This window comes from Phyllobates terribilis, unplaced genomic scaffold (genome assembly GCF_046119375.1).
Source record: "Phyllobates terribilis strain yellow unplaced genomic scaffold, ASM4611937v1 Scaffold_14__1_contigs__length_39327217, whole genome shotgun sequence".
NCBI classification, from domain to species: Eukaryota; Metazoa; Chordata; class Amphibia; order Anura; family Dendrobatidae; genus Phyllobates; species Phyllobates terribilis.
Genome location: NW_027362774.1, coordinates 11,565,446 through 11,591,277, shown reverse-complemented (window position 1 = coordinate 11,591,277; position 25,832 = coordinate 11,565,446). Strand labels below are relative to the sequence as shown.

Here is a 25,832-nt window from a genome sequence, read left to right as displayed (position 1 = left end):
CTTGCAGATGTGAATGACAATGTCCCGTTCTTCAGCTCATCTATATATGAGGCGTCGGTGACCGAAGGGCTCGATCTTGGGACATTGGTCCTTCAGGTGTCTGCATCGGATCAGGACTTGGGGCTAAATGGGAAGGTAAGCTAGAAATGCAAAAAGGAATTACTAGATTTTTGTAATTTTTTTTTTATTAAAGAAAGGCATCTTTAATTTTTGCTTTTACCCAATTGGTCCTGGTGGACTGGTGGCCAAAAGCAAAAAAAAGGATCCTGGTGCTGGTTTCCTCAGTGAAGAACATCAGGTTCCTATTGGTGGCAGGATCTTCTGATGTCCTACAGAAGGCTAAATAAATGATAATAGGGTCAATTATCTGCTGAGGAATCCCAAAATTGATACACTCTGCCTGGTCCTTATGCCAAACAGCAGGGGGCATAATGAGGACCTTGGTGCAAAACAAGTCTTGTAATTTTTGGGGTTCAGAATGTAACAATAGTGATTTCTTAGTTTTTGTACTTTTTCTTTACCTTGCAGATCACTTATTCTATCTTGGAAGATCGCAGTGGGGATCATGCTCTTTTCCATATAGACCCCGAGACGGGCAGCATCTTTACCGCTGCCGTGTTTGACCGAGAGGAGAAGACTTCATACCTGCTGGAGGTGAAATCATCTGATGGATCAGAGTCTGCTAGACCCGGAAAACATGGGCAGCCCAATTCTGGTGAGGTGGAAACTATAATATAGCCAAAGGGAATCTCTGTATATAGGGAGCTCCCCCTAGTGGTGGCTGCAGACAGGATCTTATCATGTATCTCTGTATATAGGGAGCTCCCCCTAGTGGTGGCTGCAGACAGGATCTTATCATGTATCTCTGTATACAGGGAGCTCCACCTAGTGGTGACTGCAGACAGAATCTTATCATGTATCTCTGTATACAGGGAGCTCCACCTAGTGGTGGCTGCAGACAGGATCTTATCATGTATCTCTGTATACGGGGAGCTCCACCTAGTGGTGACTGCAGACAGAATCTTATCATGTATCTCTGTATACAGGGAGCTCCACCTAGTGGTGGCTGCAGACAGGACCTTATCATGTATCTCTGTATACAGGCAGCTCACCCTAGTGGTGGCTGCAGACAGAATGTTATCATGTATCTCTCTATACAGGGAGCCCCCCCTAGTGGTGGCTGCAGACAGGACCTTATCATGTATCTCTGTATACAGGGAGCTCCCCCTAGTGGTGGCTGCAGACAGAATGTTATCATGTATCTCTCTATACAGGGAGCTCCCCCTAGTGGTGGCTGCAGACAGGACCTTATCATGTATCTCTGTATACAGGCAGCTCCCCCTAGTGGTGGCTGCAGACAGAATCTTATCATGTATCTCTGTATACAGGGAGCTCCCCCTAGTGGTGGCTGCAGACAGGATCTTATCATGTATCTCTGTATACAGAGAGCTCCCCCTAGTGGTGGCTGCAGACAGAATCTTATCATGTATCTCTGTATACAGGGAGCTCCCCCTAGTGGTAGCTGCAGACAGAATCTTATCATGTATCGCTGTATACAGGGAGCTCCCCCTAGTGGTGGCTGCAGACAGGATATTATCATGTATCTCTGTATACAGGGAGCCCCCCCTAGTGGTAGCTGCAGACAGAATCTTATCATGTATCTCTGTACAAAGGGCTCCCCCTAGTGGTGGCTGCAGACAGAATCTTATCATGTATCTCTGTATACAGGGAGCTCCCCCTAGTGGTGGCTGCAGACAGGATATTATCATGTATCTCTGTATACAGGGAGCCCCCCCTAGTGGTAGCTGCAGACAGAATCTTATCATGTATCTCTGTACAAAGGGCTCCCCCTAGTGGTGGCTGCAGACAGAATCTTATCATGTATCTCTGTATACAGGGAGCTCCCTCTAGTGGTGGCCGCAGACAGGATCTTATCATGTATCTCTGTATACAGGGAGCTCCCCCTAGTAGTGGCTGCAGACAGGATCTTATCATGTATCTCTGTATACAGGGAGCTCCCCTAGTGGTGGCTGCAGACAGAGATAATATTTTTGCTATGTATATTCAAGAGCTATGGATTAAGAAACAATCTCTGACCCCTTTAAAGCTAAATTGAGGATAATTGTGCTTTTTGAGTGTATGTGGTTCACATTCGAATGGTTATCAGTAGTTTTTGTACAGAATGAGAAGGGACTAAGTCATTTTATAGCTTCTGGCAGCAAAATGGCAAAGCAATCCCCTGCAAATAACACATAATGCACTCCATACTATAAAAAAGGATCCATTAAAATGGTATGTATGGCAAATTTTTTGTATTTCTATAATAACAAACCTAATAAGAGAATATATATGTGCAGACAGCAGAGTAAATGTGAAGCACGCAGGGCTGCCGGCTATACAAACAGTGTGAATATATAATGAACGATGCTGAGATGAATCTCTGTCTGGCTGAAAGGATAGACACTACCAACTAAATGGCCGCATTGGGGGGACGAGACCCAAAATATCAACGCCACTGACATCAAAAATCAATTATTCCTGTGTTATCTGTTGAGGAGAATTGATGCTGACGTTCATTTCATCTTCAAGAGATTTGGAATAATGCGCTTGTATAAATTGTTGGAAGCCCCGGGGGTCGGTTCCTGTATCGTCTGCATATTAGTTTTCATTTAACGCTCGCCCCGACAGGCTAAGGAATTGTAGCTGACAGAAATGGCTCATTCAAGCATTTTAATTTCCTGCCTCTTGTCTCTCTAGACACTGCCTACGTGCGCATTTTTATCATCGATGTCAATGATAACCAGCCGTCGTTCACTCAAGGCGCCTACTTCGTAAGCGTGGATGAAGATCAGGACGTCGGATCTGCGGTGGTCACCGTGAGCGCCAGTGACCCAGATGAAGGTAGAGGACAAAGTAAAAAAAATTATGAAAAATTGAAAAAAGTTTCTTAAAGGGTAACTCCAACTTGAATGACAGAATGTCCTTGAAGCCCTTGACCTCCCAGTGAATGCATCCAAAAATGTTTCAACTCAAGGACCCTACTTTGAAAGGGATGACCACCAAGACGGTGCAAGATAAGTGCATGTAGTCGAGACCTCTAATTATATAGCCCTTAAAATACCCCCAATTCATACCGTCGTGTCATATCTAAGCCCCTTGGACACACCAACATTGTGTCCCCTTTGTTCCTTGAAGCGTTAGGGATCCTAGAGGTCACCATCCTAGACGTATGCCAGATTCGTAGATATCTCCATACCATTATCAACAAAGTCTATGCCTTCACAGGAATGAATGCCAACATCCGATACCAAATCACAGCCGGGAATATTGGCGGAGTGCTAGATCTGAACCCAGAGACCGGAGCGATCCTTATTGTCCACCCCTTGGATTACGAAGACGTTAAGGTCTATGTGCTCACCCTGTTGGCCTCCGATGGTAAATGGGAAGATTTTGCCACTGTGACGATCAACGTGTTGAACAAAAATGACGAACCGCCAGTCTTCTCGTTAAATGAGTACAGAGGAAGCGTGACCGAGGAGTTGGCTGATTTACCGGTGTTTGTTCTGCAGGTAAGTTCCTACAAGGTAGGCAAAATGTTGGCTTAGACATAAGGATCTCACTTACTAAGAAGGGACCAAATTGCACCAATTCAATTTAAAGTAGGTTGCAAGTTGTCTTAAACCATTCCTTCTCACCATTTTTAGGTTTCAGCCACCGATCCAGATAATGATCAGCCCGAAGGAATCAAGTATTCTCTACATGGAAGCGGAGCAGAGAACATATTCACCATTGATGAGAAGACTGGAAGCATCTTTGCCGTGAAACCATTGGATCGAGAAGAACATGCAGTTTGGAGATTTGTGGTACTGGCCACTGATGACGAAGGCGACGGACTCACTGGATTCACAGATGTGATCATCTATGTGCAGGACATAAATGACAACACCCCCCAGTTCATCTGTTCCCTTAACATATGCAACACTAGTGTGGTAGAACATGCTCCTCCCAATACTTCTATTATGGAGATGTCCGCCATAGACCTAGATGATAAAAATGATGGACTAAACGCTATTCTGACCTACTCAATACTGTCCAATCCAGTAGATGTGTTGGGCCTTGAAATGTTCAACATAAATCATAATACTGGAACTATTTATACGGCCAAGGGTAATCTCGATAGAGAAATTAATGCTTCTTTCTCACTTCTGGTTGAAGTTAAAGATGGCGGAGGTTTGTCATCCACTGCTACAGCCACCATCACCGTTTTAGACACCAATGACCATGCACCAAAATTTACTCAAGAAACTTGGAAATCCACCATCTTGGAGACCAACGCAGTCAACTCCACTGTCCTCCGAGTCTTTGCAGTGGATGAAGATGTTGGTGACAACGCTTTGCTCACTTTTAGCATCGTTGATGGAGATCCAGATGAGAAATTCTACATCGAAAACCCAATAAAAAACGACCAGGCGGAGATTAAGCTCAAGAAGAAATTGGATTACGAGAATCCTCAGGAGCGTTGGTTCAACCTCAGCATTAAAGTAGAAGATAAAGACTTCTCCAGCATCTCCCGATGTGTGATAGTGCTACAAGACGCCAACGACAACGCACCGATTTTCAGCCCTTTACTGACGAAGGTGGATCCTTTTTACGAAAACATAACACTCGGTACCATCATCGCCAATGTCATAGCGACAGATGCCGATTCTGGAGAAAATGGGAAAATTACTTACAGTATTGCACCGGAATCTGATATTTTTGAGGAATTTTTTGTTGACCAAGAAGGCCACATAATGGTATTAAAACCACTGGACAGGGAAGTCCTATCCTCTTACAGTCTAGTCATTTTGGCTACTGATGAAGGTTCTCCGGCACAAACTGGCACCACAGCTATTCTCCTCTCCCTGTTGGATGTAAATGATAATGGCCCCATGTTTGATGGGATATACCTGCCCGTAGTTTGGGAAAATACCGCCTTCCCTCAGACTTTGCGGTTGAACGACAGCTCTTATTTATTGCATGCAGTTGACCTGGACTCTCCGGAGAATGGGCCACCCTTTCGATTCTCAATACCCAACGAGCAGCAAAATTCTACTGACTTCCTTCTGGTTGATCATGGGGATAACACGGCATCAGTCCAGACTCTTAGAGCATTCGATAGAGAGCATGAAAAAGAGTTACAACTTCACGTCATCATTACTGATAGCGGACGACCACCAATGAGCGCCACAAATACGCTGACCATAACCGTCGGTGACGAGAATGACCACGGTCACCAAGCTGGACACAAAGAAGTCTACATTTATGTCCACGGAGGTAAGAGAAGCACGAGATCATCTGTGATAGCTTTGTGAGGTCTTTTCAAAAGCTCAGGCTGTTTGCTTTTCCTCCATGCTTTGCACTGAAGTTCCAACTTAGCTGGAAGTCACTACAAGGGGAGCGGGAGAGCGAGAACGATTACACGCATTCCTTTTGTATGCCCCCGATTGTTCCAGAAGCTTTTTCTCTTTCTTTGTGCTTGGTCGCAGATTCCTGTGATCAATCCTATTCTTCTCCATTTTTTTCTTTGAAATAAATGAAAAGATAATAAATGAGCATTCAGTTTCTTCTACAATCCACCCAGACTTTAATTCCTCATCTGATCGGCGTACACCCGCCTGGCATTTCACATTATATAGGGGTTTTTTCTTGCCTTTTAAATCACCTAAAATAATGACTCCCTCATCCCGTTCCTCTCCGGCTGTTGCTCTACATGTCAGTAAAATGCCATTAATCCCGTGTCCTGTCTCCAGTTTGGTGTCCCCGTTGCATTATTTTGCATTTATTGGCATTCAGATGTGGCGGTCAACCTTTTGCTCGTTTCTCTAATTTACTGAAACCATTAATCTTGATGTTTTGCTCCCCTGGAACGTCAGGCCCTGCTCGATGGATATATACTTAGTCTAATAGCTGGAGACGGCTCTAATGTTATGCGCTTCGGTGCCGCGTACCCGCAGTTGATTATACGGAGCGCTAGCGCAGCGCGGTGACAACATTTACACTGGAGATAAAGGTCGGCTCACAAGCGGCTTTGGTTTTAGAAATGCAGAACGCATTCACATGCTGTAAATTATATATTTTAGGATCAGATATCGGGCGCGGAGGAAATGCAAAAATTTCCGTCTCGTCTGCTTGTGGGTCAAGTACTTTTCATTTTTTTGCAATAAAAGGATCATAAAGGCAGTCTCCAGAGCAATGGTCTCCAGCCTGTGGCTCTACAGCAGTGCCCCTTCAGTGCAAAGTTTCATCCTTGGAAAAAGGGACATGTCCGGCGGCACACACTGGCTACACCGACTAATTTTTTATGCTAAACCGCTCCCTTAACCAAACCCAGTCCTTTTTAGTTCTCCCATGCAGAAATAGTGCCCCTTTGTAAAACTAACTATGAAACCCCTTTCGTGACCGAAATTCCCCACTATGCCCCCAGAGTACCCACTCACACATGATGTCCCTTACAGTGCCACCTCACAATATGAGGTCTCCACAGCACATCTTTCACACAGTAAGATGGTCCTCAGTGTCCTGCACACATTGATGCCCCACAGCACCCCATATACAAATGGTGTCCCTCAGAGTGCCCCCACACAAGAAGATGCTCCTCAGTGTCCCCTCCCCCACTTAATGATGCCCCACAGCACCCCCTACATACATGGTGTCCCTCAGATTGCCCCCTCCCCCACAGTAAGATGCTTCTCATTGTTCCCCCACACATTGATGCCCCACAGCACCCCCTACACATATAGTGTCCCTCAGAGTGCCAACCACACAGTAAGATGCTTCTCATTGTCCCCCCATACATTGGGGGGACAATGCCAAGAGTGTGCAAAGCAGTCATCAAAGCAAAAGGTGGCTACTGTGAAGAACCTAGAATATAAGACATATTTTCAGTTGTTTCACACTTTTTTGTTAAGTATATAATTCCACATGTGGTAATTCATAGTTTTGATGCCTTCAGTGTGAATGTACAATTTTCATAGTCATGAAAATACAGAAAAATCTGTAAATGAGAAGGTGTGTCCAAACTTTTGGTCTGTACTGTATATTTTCAGTTCACATAAATAATAACAGTAGGCAATACCTAACTGGGTAACTATTTATACTTTAGGCATTTTTAACTCATTCCCTATACCTGGCAGGGATTTGGCCTTGTGTGCTGTGTGTGGACCTTCGTAGCACTGGGGTGATACTGGTGTCTGTGCATGCACCCTCTGCTAACCTATCAGGTGTACGTGCTGGTAGATTATAGAACTGCCTTAATCTCTCTATGGGACTGGCAAGTGCACTGTTCACTGGGCCTTCATGCTCTGCTTCAACTGGTGATTAGAGATGAGCGTTGTTCTACTCGAACTGTTCGCCAATCTCAAATTCGAGCTGTTTTGGGCGGTGTTCGAGCCGTTCGGCGAACACGAACGATTTGATAAAAATTCGGCTGTTCGAGGTTATGTTCGATAACTGTTCGTGCACCAAAATCATAACTGGATTTTTTCTCAGTAATGATGAAAATTAATGTTAATCCGCAGTTTGAGTGTACAGCGGGGTGGGGGGAGGGGCAGGGGATGGATCTCTGCAGGAACAATGAAGATCTCCATTTTTTTTTCTCTTTCCCGCATTTGCAGTGGGGAGGTGCAATCTGTCAGCCTATCAGCAGCGCACACACGGAGCGAAGTGCTTTTTTTCACACAAGCAAGGGCATGTGTGATTGGCAGTGTATGTCACATGTCCTTGCCCTATAAGACCCAGCCATTTTCCCCGTCGCCACCATTTTCTCACTGCTGCAGCTGCGTGTTAGACGGCACCGCTGTTGCTGTGTGCGCTATACCTTGTTAATTTCAAGCCAATTTTCGCACAAATCTACAGATAGCTTGGGAGTAGGGAATAGTTGTGATTGCAGTCCTTTTAAGGACTAGGTTACAGCATTTCCTACGACTTTTATCAGGCAGGTCTGTGCTCTTAAATAGATAGATTGTGGGAGTAAAGACTAATTGTAATTGGAGTCCTTTTCAGGACTAAGTTGCATCAGTTCCTATCAGTTTTTGCCAGGCAGGTCTGTGCCAGTGCTGTGCAAGTTTTTTTCACAGCATTTGGCTGAATCTAGCAAAGCTAATCCTTTTTGGCCTATTGCAGAGTGTGTTAGTCAGTGGAGTAGCCTATCTGTGTTGCAAGATATACCACCTGTGTATAGAATACCAATTTTTTTACTGCACCTAGTGAAGTAAAATCTTTTGGGCATAGCATCATTCTATTAGTCCATCTATACTGACCTCCATCAGGTTGCAAATTGAATATAATTTTTTTCTGCATCTAACCCAGCCAATAGTTTTGGCCTAATACCACAGTTTGGCCACTCAGCTCTGCTCGGTTCCCATCCATTGTTTTTTTGTGCAAACAACTCCAGAGTTGTGAATTAGTTAACCACCAAAATGAGTGGAAAAAGGCCTGCTGCTGGTGGAAAGGGGAATAGGCGTGTTGGGAAGGGGAAAAAAGGTTGTGTCCGTGGGGTAGGTGTTAAAGCAACAGTAACATCTGCAGAAGAAAGACCATCTTCCAGCCAAACTAAAATGTCTACTTCTTTTAGCGGACAATGTGATAAGATCCCTTTCTTACGGCCACGCCAATCGCTACAAATTCCAGATGAGGCACAAAAACAGCAGGTGCTTCAACGGATATCAAGTGCTCCTTTAAGTGGGCTCTCCTCCACATCAACTTCAACATCACAAATACTCCAGTCCTCAAAGGTGTCACCCAAATCGCACTTGCTTCCTCACAGCTCCCAAATCTCCAGCTGCCCGTCTGAGTATGAGGTAGAACAGATGGTTGAGTCTGCAGAGCTGTTTACTCATACTATAGCCTGGGAATCAGAGGTCGACTCCAGCGCTTCTGTGAATCCAGACGAGGAAATGATCTGCACTGATGCCCAGAATCTTTATGAGTCGGATCCAGGACCAGACGCAGAAGGTTCTGACCATAATGTAGACCCTCATTCCCAAACTGTAACTCCTGTTGGTGGAGACAATGAGGAAGACGATGATGAGACTCAAATACCTGATTGGAGCGACAACTTTAGTTTTTTGTCAGGGCAGGAACAGGTTGGCTCTGAGGACGACGGGTGTGATAACGCACAGGGTGATGATGATGAGGTTGGAGATCCCACTTACTGTCAACCCACAGTCAGCCAAGAGATGAGGTCAGCAGAGGAGGTGGAGGAAGATGCTAGTGACGACGAGGTCAGGTTGCGCCTTCCTGGACAGAGACGTAGTACTGGAAGCACGTCAACAACTGCATCCTCAAACACAACTCTGCCTCTCACCACAAGTCGTGGTGGCTCTTCAGGTCGCATGGGTGCTAAGCCTTGCATAGCCTGGGCATTTTTTCAGATCGATAAAGATGACCCAACTCGTGTTATCTGTAACATTTGTCAGCAAAAGCTAAGTAGAGGCCAAAAAATACATAGTTTGAGTACTTCATGCATGAACCGGCACATGGACATGAAGCATAAGTTGCAGTGGGAAGCTCAGTTTGCTACAATGCGGCCTAGCCGGCCGGGCCAACCACCGTCTGCCATATCTTGTGCATCCGCGGCCTCTTCATCTTCTGTGACTGGGGGGACAGCAGTCACACCTGTTTTGGGGCGCAGACCTGCCACCTCTTTACCCGCAACAGCCAGCGTGATTGGCAGGTCATCATTTTCTTTGGAGGTGGTAACACCAGCTGGTGTTGAGCGCTGTCCGACATCGATAGCACCACCTTTGGATCAAGGCAACCTAACATGTCCGCCTGCATCTTCCTCACAGACCGGCAGTTTGCCGGGGACACCCTTATCAACCCCGTCTAAGCACAATAGCCAGCCCTCGGTCCCTCAGATGTGGACAAGTAAAAGACCATTTCCTCCTAGCCATGAGAAAGCTAAGAGGTTGAATTTCACCATCTGCAAGCTCTTGGCTACAGAAATGCTGCCTTTCCGCCTGGTGGACACAGAGGATTTTCGAGACCTTATGTCCGTCGCAGTGCCCCAGTACCAGATGCCCAGTCGGCACTACTTCTCAAAGAAAGGTGTGCCTGCGCTCCACCAGCATGTCGCACACAACATCACCGCTTCTTTGAGAAACTCTGTGTGTGACAGGGTGCATTTCACCACAGACACTTGGACAAGTAGGCATGGAGAGGGGCGTTACATGTCGCTGACTGGGCACTGGGTAACTATGGTGACAGCAGGACAAGGGGCTGCTGTCCAAGTCTTGCCGTCCCCACGAGTTGTGCGTCAATCCTCTTTATCTCGAAGTTCCTCCACTGCTTCTGCCTCCTCAACCTCCTCTCGGTCTTCCACCTGCACCCAAAGCCTGTCTGGTCATGCCACAAGCTTTCTAACTGCGCAGAAGGGATCCTGCACACCTCCTTACTATGCTGGCAGTAGGGCTCAACGTCATCAGGCGGTTTTTACATTGAAATGTCTGGGAAATGTGAGTCACACAGCTGAGGAGTTGTGGTCAGCTCTGGAGAACCAATTTCATGAATGGTTGTCTCCACTGGACCTGAAACCAGGGAAGGCCGTGTGCGACAATGCTGCAAACCTGGGTGCGGCCCTTCGCCGGGGCAATGTCACACACGTGCCTTGTATGGCTCACGTGTTGAACCTGGTTGTCCAGCAATTTTTAGCCCACTATCCCAGACTAGATGGCCTTCTGCAGAGGGCACGGTCGCTGTGTGCTCACTTCTGCCGTTCGCATCCCGCAGCTCAGCGACTTACATCTCTACAGAAGTCGTTGGGCCTGCCACTTCACCGGCTAAAATGCGATGTGCCTACCCGGTGGAATTCAACTCTGCACATGTTGCAGCGACTGTGGCAGCACCGACAAGCCCTGGTGCAATACGTTCTGACGTATAGCCTGGGCCAACGAGATTCAGAGGTGGGGCAAATCACGCTGGAGGAGTGGTCTCAGATCAGGGACCTATGCACCCTTCTGCACAGTTTTGAAATGGCGACGAAGATGTTTAGTGCTGACGATGCCATTATCAGCATGACTATTCCGGTGATTTACATGCTGGAGCACATGTTAAACAGAATTCGGAGTCAGGTGGTGGCACAAGAGGAGGTGGAGGAAGTAGAGGAGGAGGAGTTGTATGCGGAAGGGCTAACATCTGCAAGGTCCAGACGGTCGGCAGCACCAAGGCGGCAGGCATGTGAGGGTGGGGGAGATGGTTTTACCAGGGCGCATGGTAGCAGCCAAACTAGTGAGGAAGGTGCAGGAGCCCAGGAAGAAGTGGAGGACGAACTGATGGAAGACTCATCAGATGAGGGAGACCTTGATCACATTTCTGTTGTGCGAGGTTGGGGGGAGAGGACAGAGGAAGGAAGCATAATTGTTACCTCGCCACCAACACAACAGGGACTTGGTGCTCCTGGATGCGCAACACACATGAGTGCCTTCTTGCTGCACTACCTGCAACATGACCCTCGAATTGTGAGAATTAGAAATAATCCTGACTACTGGGTTGCCACACTGTTAGATCCCCGGTACAAAAGTAAATTTGCAGAAATTATTCCTGCCATAGAAAGGGATGCACGCATGCAGGAGTATCAGCAGAGACTGTTGCAGAATCTTACATGTGCTTTTCCACAAAATACCAGTGGTGCACGTAGTGAATCTCACAGTTCCAACTTGCCAACCGTGGGACCGTCAAGTGTTCAGCACTCAAACCGTAACAGAACCACAGTATCTGCTGGTAACATCAATTTTGCGGAATCATTTCACCACTTTTTTAGCCCATCCTTTGCAAGGCCACAGGAGACAAGAAGTCTGACACATAGTCAACGCCTAGAGACGATGGTACAGGAGTATCTCCAAGTAAACATTGAAGCCACGACTGTGTCACTGGACCCTTGCTCTTTTTGGGCTTCCAATCTGGATAAATGGCCGGAGCTAGCCACTTACGCCTTGGAGATCTTGTCATGCCCCGCAGCCAGCGTTCTGTCTGAACGTGTGTTCAGCGCTGCTGGTGGTGTGCTGACAGATAAGCGCACGCGGCTCTCCACTGATAATGTAGACAGACTCACGTTCATAAAGATGAACAAATCATGGATCCGAAACGACTTTTCTACCCCTGTGTCATCCTGGGGAGAGTAAAAGCTTGATGATTGGTTAAAATCACCCTACCAACCGTTTTAAGCTTTCAAATTACTAATCATGTTTATCTGTATCTTGGCTGGAAAATAATTTGGGCTTTGTAGCAGTGTGCAGCACTGATCCTATTAGGCCATCTATAATAAGCTCCACCAGATTTAAAATTACTAATCATGTTTATCTGTATCTTGACTGGAAAATAATTTGGGCTTTGTAGCAGTGTGCAGCACTGATCCTATTAGGCCATCTATACTAAAGCTTCACCAGATTTAAAATTAATAATAATTTTTAGCTGCATCTAGCCCGGAAAATAATTTTGGGGCTCCGAGATGCGCAAGACACATAAGTGCCTTCTTGCTGCACTACCTGCAGCATGACCCTCATATTGTCAGAATTCGAAGTAATCATGACTACTGGGTTGCCACACTCTTAGATCCCCCAAACTTTTCGATCAACCTTTTCATTTTAATAAAGACCAAAAAAATGGTCATTTTTGAAATTATAAGCATTAGCAGGTTGTTAGAAACTGAAATCAAACAGTTTTCAACTCAAAACTTTATTCTAGGTGATGTTACATTTTCACATAGGACCCCTTGTTCGAAAGGAGCTTCTGAACTCTCTCGTCCATTGAATTTGTCTGGTTTTGGATGGTTTCTGCTTCAATTGTTTTGCATGAGGACAGAATACCCTCCCAGAGCTGTTGCTTAGATGTGAACTGCCTCCCGCCATCATAGACACTCCTTTTAATGATGCTCCAAAGGTTCTGAATGGGGTACAGGTCAGGGGAGCATGGGGGTCACACCATAAGTTTGTTCCCTTTTATGCCCATATCAGCCAGAGATGCAGATGTTTTATGTGCAGCATGAGATGGTGCATTATCATGCAGAAAAATGATCTTGCTGTGAAATACACGGTTCTTCTTCTTGAACCATGGCAGGGAGTGCTGTTTGAGAAAATCCACATACATTATGGAGTTCATCTTTAGCGCCTTCAGGGATCCTAAAGGGGCCGACAATCTCTCTCCCCATGATTCCAGCCCAAAACATTACTCCACCTCCTCCTTGTTGGCGCTGTAGCCGTGTTTGCGTGGGGTGTCCATCAACCAGCCATCCTCCACTCCATCCATCTGGACCATCGAGCGCTGCACGGCACTCATCCGTGAACAAAACAGTTTTGAAATCAGTCTTCATGTAATGTTTGGCCCACTGGAGCCGTTTCTGCTTGTGTGAAGTGGATAGAGGAGGTCGACAGGATGGCGTATGCACAGCTGCAAACCTCTGAAGGACCCTGCATCTTGTTGTTCGTGGGACGTTGGAGGCACAAGCAGCTTCAAAAACTTGTCTGCTGCTATGACAAGGCTTTTTTGCCGCTGCTCTTTCAACCTGATGTAATTGCCTGTAGGAAAGAGTCCTCAATTTGCCCTTATCAGCACGCACACGTGTGTACTGTGAATCAGCTACATACTTCTTGATTGCCAAGACACTTCATCCTGATCATCGCACAATGTTGATTGTAGTCATGCCTTGACCTAAACACTCCACAATTTGTTGCTTCTCAGCAGCCGACACATCCTTTTTCTTTCCCATTTTGCCAGAAAATGTAGGCTGCTTAATAATGTGAGACAGCCTTCTTAAGTAGTCTTGCCTTTCATTGGACACACCTGCCAAACTAATTAGCACAGGTGTCTGCAATTGCTTACAGTGATATAAAGAGCCCTGACACACATCACCATCAATGAGTTTAACTGACAAACAAACAAATTCTTCCCTTATCACTCCTAAACACTTTTTGCATAATAATTTGGAACGCAGTGTACATGTGCTTTTCCACAAAACACCAGTGGTTCACGTAGTGAATCTTACAGTTCTAACTTGCCAACCGTGGTCTGTATGGAGTTGTTCAATAAAGGGCCCAAAATTAAGATAACATAGACGGGAGAGGTCTCTATGAATAGGAATTCCTAAGTATTTGATACCCTGTGAGGGCCAGGCAAAGGGAAAGTTGGACTGGATGGAATCCTATATGGATTTGGGGAGGGAGACATCGAGGGCCTCAGACTTCGCTGCATTGATTTTAAAATTTTACCATGTAACAAAGTGATCTATTTCAGCCATAACAGCATGGATGGATATATGTGATTGAGTGATATATACTAGGACATCATCAGCAAATAGAGAGCACTTGTACTCGGTGCCTCCCACCTCAATCCACCTAATATTGGGGTTATGGCGAATTGATGAGAGCAGGTGCTCCGTCACTAGGATGTATAAGAGAGGGGACAGAGAACATCCCTGCCTTGTCCCATTGGTGATTGTGAAAGGTGATGAAAATGTTCTGACGCGCCCCCTGGGCCTTGGGACACCCGGAGCCGGACCCTTTTTGGTGGATGCTGGTGGTTGTAGTCTTCGTGGCGGCGACCGGGTTCCGTGGCTCAGGGTGGTCAAACCAGTGGCGGAACTATTTATGTGGTTTTGATGTTTAAATGTCCGACTACGCCACCCGTGGATTGCGGTCAGAGTGAACCGCCGCTCCAGGGCAGACCGCTGAGGCTGGTGTTGTGGGTGCAGCAGAGCGTAGCATAACTCCCCACGGGAGGAGTATAGCCTCAGGGCAGTGTATGCGGAGGATGGGGGTGATGGTGCAGGGCAGCAGCAGTAACGACACGGAGTCAGTGATGCAGTCCAGGGCCTTTACTCACAGTTCTTATTATCCAGACCACGTCTGCAGGTAACGGCTGCCCACGTCGTACTGTGCTCACCAGGTGAGGGGCTCAGACAACTCCCAGATAACTTTGGAGCGCTTCACAGGACCCCCTTTGTGTGTTCTTTGTCTGGCCTTTCTTACCAACCCTTCTGTCCGGCTGCCTCGGGCCTCCTCTTGGTAAACTTGGCGCCAGTTTCCCTGACCCTATGTGGTGCCTTCCTAGCGGGTGTAGCGAGGGGCTGCGCCACATAAAATGTCACAGCCTCCTGTTTCTAGCTGAGGGTCGTTTCCTGCCTCCACTAGTTTCGGGGACCGGTCTCCCCCTTTGGCCTGACCCCTCCACGCAAGTGGATTCGGGCGTGCGGTGGCGACTCGCCCGTCCGCACCCCTGGGATCCCTTCATTCCTCGTTCCTGGAGCCTTCTCCGCTCCTCTTCCTTCCTTCTCCCTCTTCCAGGCCTGGGCCTCTGTTACTAGGCCCGCCTCCGGAGCAGAGCTCATGCAGAGCCCCTGCTCCCTGCCACTTCTGCTCAGACTTCTCTGCACTGAACTAAGATGGTGCCCACCTTTTATACTCCCTTCTCAATGCACCCAGGAACTGCTTCCTCCCTGCTCCTGCACTACAGGGTTCCCCTTCCTCAGTGTTCCCTCCCCCCACTCCAGCCAGGGACAGGGACTGTCGTGCCCATCTCAGAGGCATATTGGTCGCCCTGCCCCACGGCAATGTGGTGTAATGCATGCAGGTGTCGGGTCCTGATCCACACTCCATCCTTACCTGAGAGTGAGATATCACACCTCTGGGTGAGGTGCAATACCTCTGTAGCAACCGAGCCCTCAGGGTGCTACAGTTCCATTTATCTTCAGCCTAGGTGACGTATTGTGATACAGGGCCGTGATTTTGGCTATAAAAGGGTCCCCTAGACCCCTACCCCAAGCTTTTTAAGAGAATCATATATGGCGTGCCAGGAGACTCTATGGAATGCTTTCTCAGCATCCAACGAGAGTATCTAATTACAAATTTTTAACTGCATCTAGCCCAGGAAATACTTTGTGCCTAGTAGCAGTGTCTGCTAGTCAGCGGATTATCCCGGCTGTTAAGCAAGCTACACCACCTGTAGTTTGGACACTTAATTTTTTGAAAGGAAATGCTTCGGGACCATGGGATACTCAGTGAAGAGCATCAGGAGGCACCCCAAGGCATAGGGGCTGGGACTGGCAGTAGGATGCCTTGCGGTGGACAGCCGAGCTCGATCCTTATAAAAGCTTTTTAACTGCAGCAGCTTTAGTGGACGCTACTGGAGCTGGAATTACGCGGCTGCTGGCATGAGACTTGCCCTCCAATAGATCCTTGTAAATGGATTTAAAGTGTATTCATTCAAATTAGAGAGACAATTTAAATTAAAAAGCTTAGAGCTGCCTCCACCACAGGGGGGCTCGCTCGACCCACCAGCGGACAGGCACCAGTATTGGGAGAGGGGGGCTGGCCATCAGGGTTCACCACGGCTCTGGCACAAACCCGGCGACACGGAGGTGGCACGGGCAGGAGCGGACTGGCCGTGTCGGCTTCTCACTTTTTGGATTTTAGAAGGGCATGACATGCCTATATCTGTGTCTCCCCCTCCTTTTACTCCTCCACCTCTTTTATTTTCGCATGACTATATGTACTTGTCACTTTTCCATGTGTTAGTTATGTCTTCTGAGCAGTTTGTCAGCTTTTGGACACCTTTGAAGGTGTTTTCTATGTGTTTCTATGTGTTTTTGTTTGCCTGCCATTGGTTTTAACGGTGTTCGAAGGTGTTCGACGAACAGTTCGACGAACACACGGGTGTTCGACGAACCGAACCGAACTCGAACACTACGGGGGTGGCTCAACACTACTGGTGATCCTCCTCTGAGTGGGGACTCTTCCTGTTCCTGAGCAGGCTCCTCTAGGGCGCTCACAGGTTCTTCTTGTGGTTGATAGAAGTGTATTACTGGTATAATAACTTTTCCATCATGTTGAGGCCAGTCTGCAGGGAAATCTCCTAGAACTGTATGAAGTACATCTTCATTGGGTTCTTCCGGTGCTATAGGAGGTACTTCTTCCTCCGTTGTCTTCAGTAGACCTGGGCACACCTTCAAGTGGTCTCTTGAGACTGTTGCGGTTGTCTTACCTCCATCCTTACTAATCAGGCAGGTTTTACTGTTGTCAAATCTGGAGTTTAACACAGTGTAGGGCTCTCTTTCCCACTGGTCATCGAGCTTGTGACCTCTTCTTTTCCGCTTTAGCACTATCTCTCCAGGTACCAAGGGTTCTGCTGGTGCATGTTTGTTATACTGCTCTTCCAGTTTTTCCCTCACTTTGTTTAGACTGTCTTCGACACAGGCCTGTACTTTCCTGTACTGCTCTTGCCGACTTGTGTCCCAGTCTTCAGTGGACGTATCTGCAGCAGGTTCTACCACTCCGAGCTCCAGGTCCATGGGCAATTTTCCAGGTCTTGCTCTCATAAGGTACGCTGGGGTACAATTAGTAGAACTCACAGGTATGTGGTTATACAGGTCCACTAGGTCAGGTAGCTTTTCTGACCATTGGTTCCTTTCTTCCAAAGGTAGGGTTTTCAACAGGTCTATAACGATGTTGTTCATTTTCTCGCACATACCGTTGGTTTGCGGATGATATGGCGTAGTCCGGATCTTCTTGCATCCATACAGGTGGCAGAATTCCTTGAATAGCTCAGCTTTGAAAGCAGGGCCTTGATCTGTGAGCACCTTTTCCAGATATCCATGGGGTCTGCAGAAGTAGGCTTGGAATGTTCTTGCTGCAGTTTCTGCTGTCAGGTCCTTGACAGGGGCTACCACCAGGAACCGGGAATAGTGATCCACCATGGTCAGGGCATAGGAATAGCCTGATCTGCTGGGTGACAGTTTGACGTGATCCAGAGCGACAATCTCCAGGGGTTGGGTTGTTTTGATGGACTGCAAGGGTGCTTTCTGGCTGCCGTAGTCTTTCCTTCTGAGGCTACAGGGCCCACAATTCCGGCACCACCTTTCTATGGAACTCCGCATTCCAACCCAATAGAACCGGTCCTTCAGCAGGGTTTCCAGCTTCTTCCAGCCAAAGTGACCTGCCTGGTCGTGGTAGGCCTCTAACACCATCTGGATATCTGTCCTAGGTACAACAATCTGCCACACCATTTCATGGGTCTTGGGGTTAACATACCTTCTGCACAGCTTCTCTCTGTAGAAGAACAGCCGGCTTCTCTCATTCCACAGGTGCTTGGCTTGTTGGGGAGCATTCTTCTCCAGGTGAGAACCTTCTTGCGTTATCAGTCTTTTGATGAGGCTGACAACCGGGTCACTGTCCTGGGTCTCCTTCCAGCTGTGATGAGGTAGAGGGTTTGGCGTCCTACCATTACGTCTTCTGGAGGCGTGCTCCTCGTGGACCATTCCATTTCTGTGGAAAGCAGGTAGTTCAATTTCTTCGAGATCATCCACTTCTTCCTCAGTGTCCAACTGGTGGGGCATTCTCGACAAGGCATCAGCATTGGTATTCTTGTGACCTGCCCGGTACTTGATTGTGAACTGATAATTTGACAGTCTGGCCACCCAACGCTGTTCCATGGCTCCCAACCTGGCTGTATCCAGGTGTGTCAAGGGATTATTGTCGGTAAAGGCTGTGAACTTAGTTGAGGCTAGATAATGCTTGAATCTTTAAGTGATAGCCCAGACCAAGGCCAGGAACTCCAGCTTGAAGGAACTGTAATTCTCCGGGTTCCTTTCAGTAGGGCGAAGCTTCCTACTGGCATAGGCAATTACCTTTTCTCTGCCGTTTTGCTTCTGGGACAACACAGCTCCCAGTTCCTCGTTGCTGGCGTCGGTATACAAACGGAAAGGCTGGCAGTAGTCAGGGTAAGCCAGGATTTCTTCACCAGTTAGGGCTTCCTTCATTTCTGCAAAGGATTCAGTCTGTTCCTTACCCCACTGGAATGGGGGATTTTTACCTCTCTTGGGCTGTCCTACCAGGAGATCTTGTAGAGGTGCTACCTTTTTGGTATAGTCCTTTATGAACCTCCTGTAGTACCCGACCAGTCCCAGGAATAGCCGTACTTCTTTGATGCTTCTCTTTTCAGGCCACTTCTGAATGGCAGTGGCCTTATCCGGGTCCGTTGTTACTCCCTCGGAGCTGACTACGTGTCCCAGGTACTGAACCTTCTGCTTGAGCAGGTGGCACTTAGAAGGCTTTAGTTTCATCCCATACCGGGACAATGCTTCAAATACCTCTGCCAGGTGCTTCAGATGGTCTTCATACATCCTCGAGTACACGATAACGTCATCCAGGTACAGCAGTACTGTCTCAAAGTTCTGGTGTCCTAAGCAACACTCCATCAACCTCTGGAACGTTCCGTTGCATTGCAGCGTCCAAACGGCATACTGTTGAACTCGCAGTCCCATCGGGGTGGTGAAGCCCGTCTTCTCCCGGTCTTCCTCAGCAACAGAGACTTGCCAGTACCCGCTAGTGAGATCCAATGTAGAGAAGTAATTGGCAGATTTTAGTGCAGCCAGGGATTCCTCTATACGGGGCAAAGGGTATGCATCTTTATGTGTTATGCGATTAATTTGTCTATAATCTACACACATCCTCATGCTACCGTCCTTCTTTCTGACCAGGACCAGGGGAGCTGCCCAGGGGCTACATCTATCCCTTACTACCCCTGCCTTTTTCATGTCATGCAACATTTCCTTGGCTTTTTGGTAATGTGCTGGTGGTACGGGTCTGTAACGCTCCTTAATGGGTGGATGGTTACCGGTGGGTATGTGGTGTTGAACCCCTTTAACCCTTCCAAAATCAAGTGGGTGCTTACTAAACACTTGTTCATATTCCTGAACCACTCTGTAAACACCGTGTTTCTGATGGACAGGAGTGGCGTCAGTCCCAACATGGAGCTGTTGACACCAATCCTCCAGCTGAACTTCGGAGTCATTGTCCTCCACTGTATCTGGTGGGGTCAAGGATTCCACTGTGTGTATGGCATCATTATTCACAGTATACAATCTAGCAACAGTGGCGTATCGTGGCAATTTAACTTCCTCCTCCCCACAATTTAGGAGACGTACAGGTACCCTTCCATTGCGTACATCAACTACCCCTCTAGCAGTTAAGAGTGTAGGTCTGTGCTCGGAGCTAATGGGTTCCACTACCGCCTGGTAGTTCTGTCCCTTGAGACCTATTGCTGCCCTACACCAAATCAGCATTTCACTCATTGGGGGAATCACAATGGGTATCGGGTCTGTCACCCGCACATTACCAATCTCACCACCTGTTAATTTTACCTGTTGCTGGTACAGGAGGACTCGAATCTCTTTCTGGAGCACCTTCCTCTGCCCTGGTTTGGCAGTGTCAGCCATCTGTTGGAGTAAGAACAACACTTCTCCCAAACAGCTACCAACAATATTTGTACCAAGTATCATATACAAGTCTGTATCACCAGGGTTAGACTCCACTACAATCAGCCCTTGGTCCTTTAATTCCGCTCTCCCCACCTTCACTGTCACGTCTTTAACCCCTACTAGGTTAAGAGGAAGGCCATTGGATGCATACACAAAGAGATTTGGGGCTGGCGGGTGGAGTTCATCTATGGACCAGTACTTTTTGTAGAGGACATCAGGTGTGATAGTTACCTGTGACCCGGTGTCCAGTAGTGCAGGTGTTGCTATTCCGTCCAGCACGATGGACAGGAAAGGTCTTCCTCCTACAAACCGGTGGTACCAGCTGGATGGGCCTGGTTGGTCTACTCCTGGGTGTCGGCCCTTGGCCCCAGGGTTTGCCTGTTTAAAGGACAGTTCCGCGTGGTGTGGCCGGCCTTGTGGCAACGGTAGCAGATGAAGTCTCCTGGAGGGCGACGTTGGTCGTTGGTCCTCCCACGAGGTGGCATTGTCCTCCTTCTTCTCCTCATCCAGGGGACATCTTCAGGACAGTCAGCGAGTAGGATCCTTCCTTCCGGCTCGGGCTCCGTCTGTAGCTGCAGGGTGCTCAGGACAGTGGCCAGGGTTTTACTTAGCTGACGCACTTCAGAGCGCAGGCTGTCCAGCTCGTTAGGGGGCACTGTTTGCATTTTTGTTTCAGCCGTTAATGAAGTAGCAATGGGTGCTGCGGGCACTGGGGTGGCCCCACCCTGATAACGCTGGATAGCAGTATCTGATGGTTCCAGGGGCTGCAGACCCTTAATAGCCATGTCCTTCAGGGCGTCAAAGGTGGCATTTGGATGATCTAAGGCCCACCACCACGGTACGGTTCTGCTCTTCTCCTGAGACCTCAACCCCCGGATGAACTGTTCTGTCAGCATTTTGCCCTCACCATGTATGCTGGCTGGACTAACATGTTTCAGTGCCCGCAGGGCTTCCTGTAAGTGCCAGGCGTAGTCCCAGATACTGTCCTCAGGTTTCTGGGTACAGTGGAAGAACCTCATCCGGAGATCTGTCTCAGTGGGGTTTTCAAACACAGTTTGCAGTCTCTTAAAGATAATTGATACTGATTCCTGGTCTGCGGCTGGCCAGGTCTCAACTTCCCGCTCGGCGGCACCAGCCAATTGTCCCAGCACAACAGCGGCTCTCTGTTTATCAGTCATTGAGTACATGTCCAGTACACCGCATATTTTCCTTTTGAATCCAGACAGGGTGTCTGGTTTGCCGTCATACTGGGAAAGCCATTTTGCTCCAGGGATATACGGCAGGGCCATGGGTATTAACGGAGTCACGACCCCTGCTGGTGGGGTGGCCGCTCCAGCCTGAGGAGCGCCGGGCGTGAGTTGAGCATCAGGAGCGTTAACCGGTGCTCCGGCGTTTTGCTGGTCGTCGGCCATGGTTGCGCCCCCCTAGTGAACCGTAGCCTACCTCCTTTACTTTAATCAGGTAGGCCGCAGCTCCGCAGACGACGGTCTCCTTCCAGGACCTGACGCTTCCTGGTGCTGTGCCAGAGTGCGAGGCGGAGCTTCAGCTTCGCGTGCTTCCAGCAGTCACGCCTCTCTGGTTCCCGCGGTTGCGCCTCTCTTCTTCCCGTGCGGCGGCGCGGTATTGGCGGCGATGTTCACGACAGTTAAAACACAGTTCAAATACGGCACACAGTACCCGGTGGCAACGGGCACAAAATCCTGTTCGTGACGCCAGGGAAGAGAGCTGTGTCACCCAGGGGGAATATAGGGGACTCGGTACCCGGGCCTTTTACCTTGTTTAGGAGGTCACGGCAGTCGGCTCCCGGGCCCGTACTCTGGGTCTCTCTTTAAAAAGGGGTTTTAGTGTACAGTTTGTCTCGTGACGCTACCTGTGGTTTCCGGTAATGGTTACCGGCGCTGCTGTAGACCTTTGGGGGTGATGGGATGGCAGCTGGTATGTTTCTGCTCCCCACAGGCGAGGCGGGGCCCCGGGGCAGTGTAAGTGCAGATGGTGGTGATGCTGGGGCTTGCAGTGCAGGAGAGATGGCGCAGCAGGAGTAACTGACAGAGACAGGGGATTCACTTCAGTACCTTTACTGGTGAGGATGTCTGGTACGGTCCAGGGTACTTGGTAGGAAGGGTGCACTTCAGGACTTCTCCCCAGTGAGGTTCTATAAGGCCTCCTGGTCCGTGTCTGCCTCTCTGTATGCTCCTGGCCAGCCTGCAACTGGGCCTAGCTTCTGTGTCATGCTGTTCCTTCACCTGTCGCTTGGTAGTAGGACCTTTCTCTGGCAACCACTATCCCTGGACGCCGGGGCCTTCATTAATCCTAGTCCTGTCAAGGGTTTAGCTTCAGGTCGACCAGGGACTTGTAGTCCTCCTGGTATGCCGGTGATCCCTACTGGGTATAAAGGACCTGGTGTCCGGTTCGTGTCTTGGGGTGAGCCTATGATGCTCCTCTGCCCCCTCAACTCCTCTCTCCTGCTTGCCTCCGGCCACACTTGGGGCCCTCAATACAGCAGAAGACATGCTGCGTCTTCACTGCTCTCAGTGGCAGCACACTCTCTGACTGAAAAGACTCACTGCCTAACTCCACCCTCCATATATATATCCCTAACAGGGCTCCCTCTGGTGGTTTGAGGTGGAAGGGTGGAGGTGTTTGTTTGTAACGAGGGCCTCTTGTGGAGAAGTCCATCCATGCACCCTTTTGGGTCCTGTGGTACCTGTGAACAGCAGGGTGCCACAAGTACAAAGACCTTTCTACTGATCTTTTTACTCTGAGGCCTGAGACGGGGACAAGGGGGCATCTTCTACGTCTGGAGGAAAGAAGGTTTAATCATAATCACAGACGCGGATTCTTTACTGTAAGAGCAGTGAGACTATGGAACTCTCTGCCGCATGATGTTGTAATGAGTGATTCACTGTTAAAATTTAAGAAGGACCTGGATGCCTTTCTTGAAAAGTATAATATTACAGGTTATAAATACTAGATTCCTTGATAGGGCGTTGATCCAGGGAACTAGTCTGATTGTCGTATGGAGTCAGGAAGGATTTTTTTCCCCCAATGTGGAGCTTAGTGTTTGCCACATGTTTTTTTTTTGCCTTCCTCTGGATCAACATGTTAGTAAATGGGTTGAACTAGATGGACTTAGTTTTTAAGGTTGAAGGAAGACTATGTTACTATGTTATTATTATGAGCAATTGGACTGCAAAGGGCCCATATATTATTCTGGCACGGAGGCCTCTTCTGTCTGTGTCCGCCAGTGCCTCCACTCATTGGTACCCCACAGTGCATTCGCCCATAGTATGCTCCCCATCCTCCACACTTCATATTGTGAAGTCATCGCTGCTGCTAAGCTGTGATGCAGGTGCCCAGGCTTCATGGTGGCTTAGGGAGCCGACAGCTGAAATGGGGACATATCCCCGACCTCCTGGGACCAAACTTCCCAAATCCAGGAATCTGGATCCAGGACTCATTCCTTAAACCACCCCTATAAACCTTCACTCCTAGAACCATGCACCATGCAGAGCGCTGGTAAGGAGCATTGTTGGCTCTGAATTTCTCCGCTTCCTCCGTCTGTAGATGACGTCCGTGAGTTTTATTCAATTGCACTAATTGAATCATTTTTAAGTAGGTTAATGACATGTAAAATGTACGAGCTGATGTGCATTAGATCACTACGAATCTGCACAGTCCTCGTCCGGACACGGATCCTTCATGGCAGCACCGGCCAGAAGTAAAACCACGTCCACATTGATAGGAATTAATAGAATAAATCACGCCACGTTCACCCTTTACTGCGATGCAAAATCGGGAGCAGGATTTGTTATAAACCAGCACAATAGTACAAAAATGCCAAATAAATAGTATATAAGGGGCAGGGATGAAGGCGTGTGGGGGGAACCCATTCAAAAGTTTCTTCCCCCCACACATTTATGCCCCACAGCATGCCCCCCCACACAGTATGATGCTCCTCACTGCCCCCCCCACACAGTATGATGCTCCTCACTGTCCCTCCACACAGTATGATGCTCCTCACTGTCCCTCCACACAGTATGAAGCTCCTTACTGTCCCCCACACAGTATGATGCTCCTCACTGCCCCCCACACAGTATGATGCTCCTCACTGTCCCCCCACACAGTATGAAGCTCCTTTCTGTCCCCCCACACAGTATGAAGCTCCTTTCTGTCCCCCCACACATTATGAAGCTCCTTTCTGTCCCCCCACACAGTATGATGCTCCTCACTGCCCCCACACAGTATGATGCTCCTCACTGTCCCCCCACACAGTATGAAGCTCCTTACTGTCCCCCCACACAGTATAATGCTCCTCACTGCCCCCCACACAGTATGATTCTCCTCACTGTCCCCCCACACAGTATGATGCTCCTCACTGCCCCCCACACAGTATGATTCTCCTCACTGTCCCCCCACACAGTATGAAGCTCCTTACTGCCCCCCACACAGTATGAAGCTTCTTACTGTCCCCCACACTGTATGATGTTCTTCACTGCCCCCCCACACAGTATGATGCTCCTCACTGTCCCCCCACACAGTATGAAGCTCCTCACTGTCCCCCCACACAGTATGAAGCCCCCAAAATAAGATGTGCTCCACAATGGGGCCCTTACTTTCCTAGTTATGCCCTGGGAAGTGGCGTAATATGAGGAGGGGAATGAAAGTACTAAGAAGGTCACAGACTGACCATTACATCATGAAAGGATCAGGGGTGCCCAGCAGCACAGAGTGTTTCAGACGCTTTGGGTTAAAGGGTCAGTGACCTGTGCTGGTGGTATTGAGCAGCACTGCACGGCCCGTGCTGTGGATGCAGAATATTGGTTTTCTCTTATATTTTGTGCATGCATTTGTTCTGTACGTCTGCATTGTGTCCACTGTATCTCGCTTGGAGCGCAGCCTCCCGTCTCTCCGGACCTGTCCGATTACGGAGATGATTGACCACATTATTCTTGTCTCGTCCCCTCTGAACAGCAACTCGGTCAGCGGTTGACGTCGGGAAGGTCTACGCTCCAGATGAAGATGACTGGGATAATAAAACATTCAGCACCATCTCAGAGATGCCAGCGTAAGCTCCGCACTGCAAATCACAGACTAACCCAAGAGCGGGGGGCGTATTTCATCAGGACAGATGTCTGGAACATCGCTGTCACCGGCTACGTGTGCACGAGCTCAACGATGGCCATTAAACCTAATGTGGCGGCTTATAAAAGCCGAGCGGCGTTATAACACAGTGACATAAAGGAAAAAGAAATAGAGAAAGGGGCGCAGATGGTGCCGTTACCAAATGACAAATAATAATATATGCAGATAAGTTGCTCACCTCGCAGAGTTGTGTTAATGCACAACACGTGTAAGCGCTTGTGTAGAGAGCTGCAGACAACACCAGCCCAAAGTACAATCCCTGGCAAAAATTATGGAATCACCGGGCTCGGAGGATGTTCATTCAGTTGTTTAATGTTGTTGAAAAAAAGCAGATCACAGACATGGCACAAAACTAAAGTCACTTCAAATGGCAACTTTAGGGCTTTAAGAAACACTAAAAGAA

At 48.4% G+C, this 25,832-nt stretch overlaps 1 protein-coding gene across 1 annotated transcript in view; it reads left to right on the top strand.

The window, feature by feature from the left end:
- LOC141175746 (neural-cadherin-like) overlaps positions 1 to 25,832 on the top strand; it is a 235,890-nt gene that overhangs the window by 189,154 nt on the left and 20,904 nt on the right. Inside the window, exons 14-19 of the mRNA XM_073659672.1 lie at positions 8 to 135; positions 529 to 715; positions 2,758 to 2,901; positions 3,286 to 3,569; positions 3,705 to 5,316; positions 25,259 to 25,352. Of these exons, the coding sequence (XP_073515773.1) occupies positions 8 to 135; positions 529 to 715; positions 2,758 to 2,901; positions 3,286 to 3,569; positions 3,705 to 5,316; positions 25,259 to 25,352 (2,449 nt within the window). The remainder of the gene's footprint in view (positions 1 to 7; positions 136 to 528; positions 716 to 2,757; positions 2,902 to 3,285; positions 3,570 to 3,704; positions 5,317 to 25,258; positions 25,353 to 25,832) is intronic.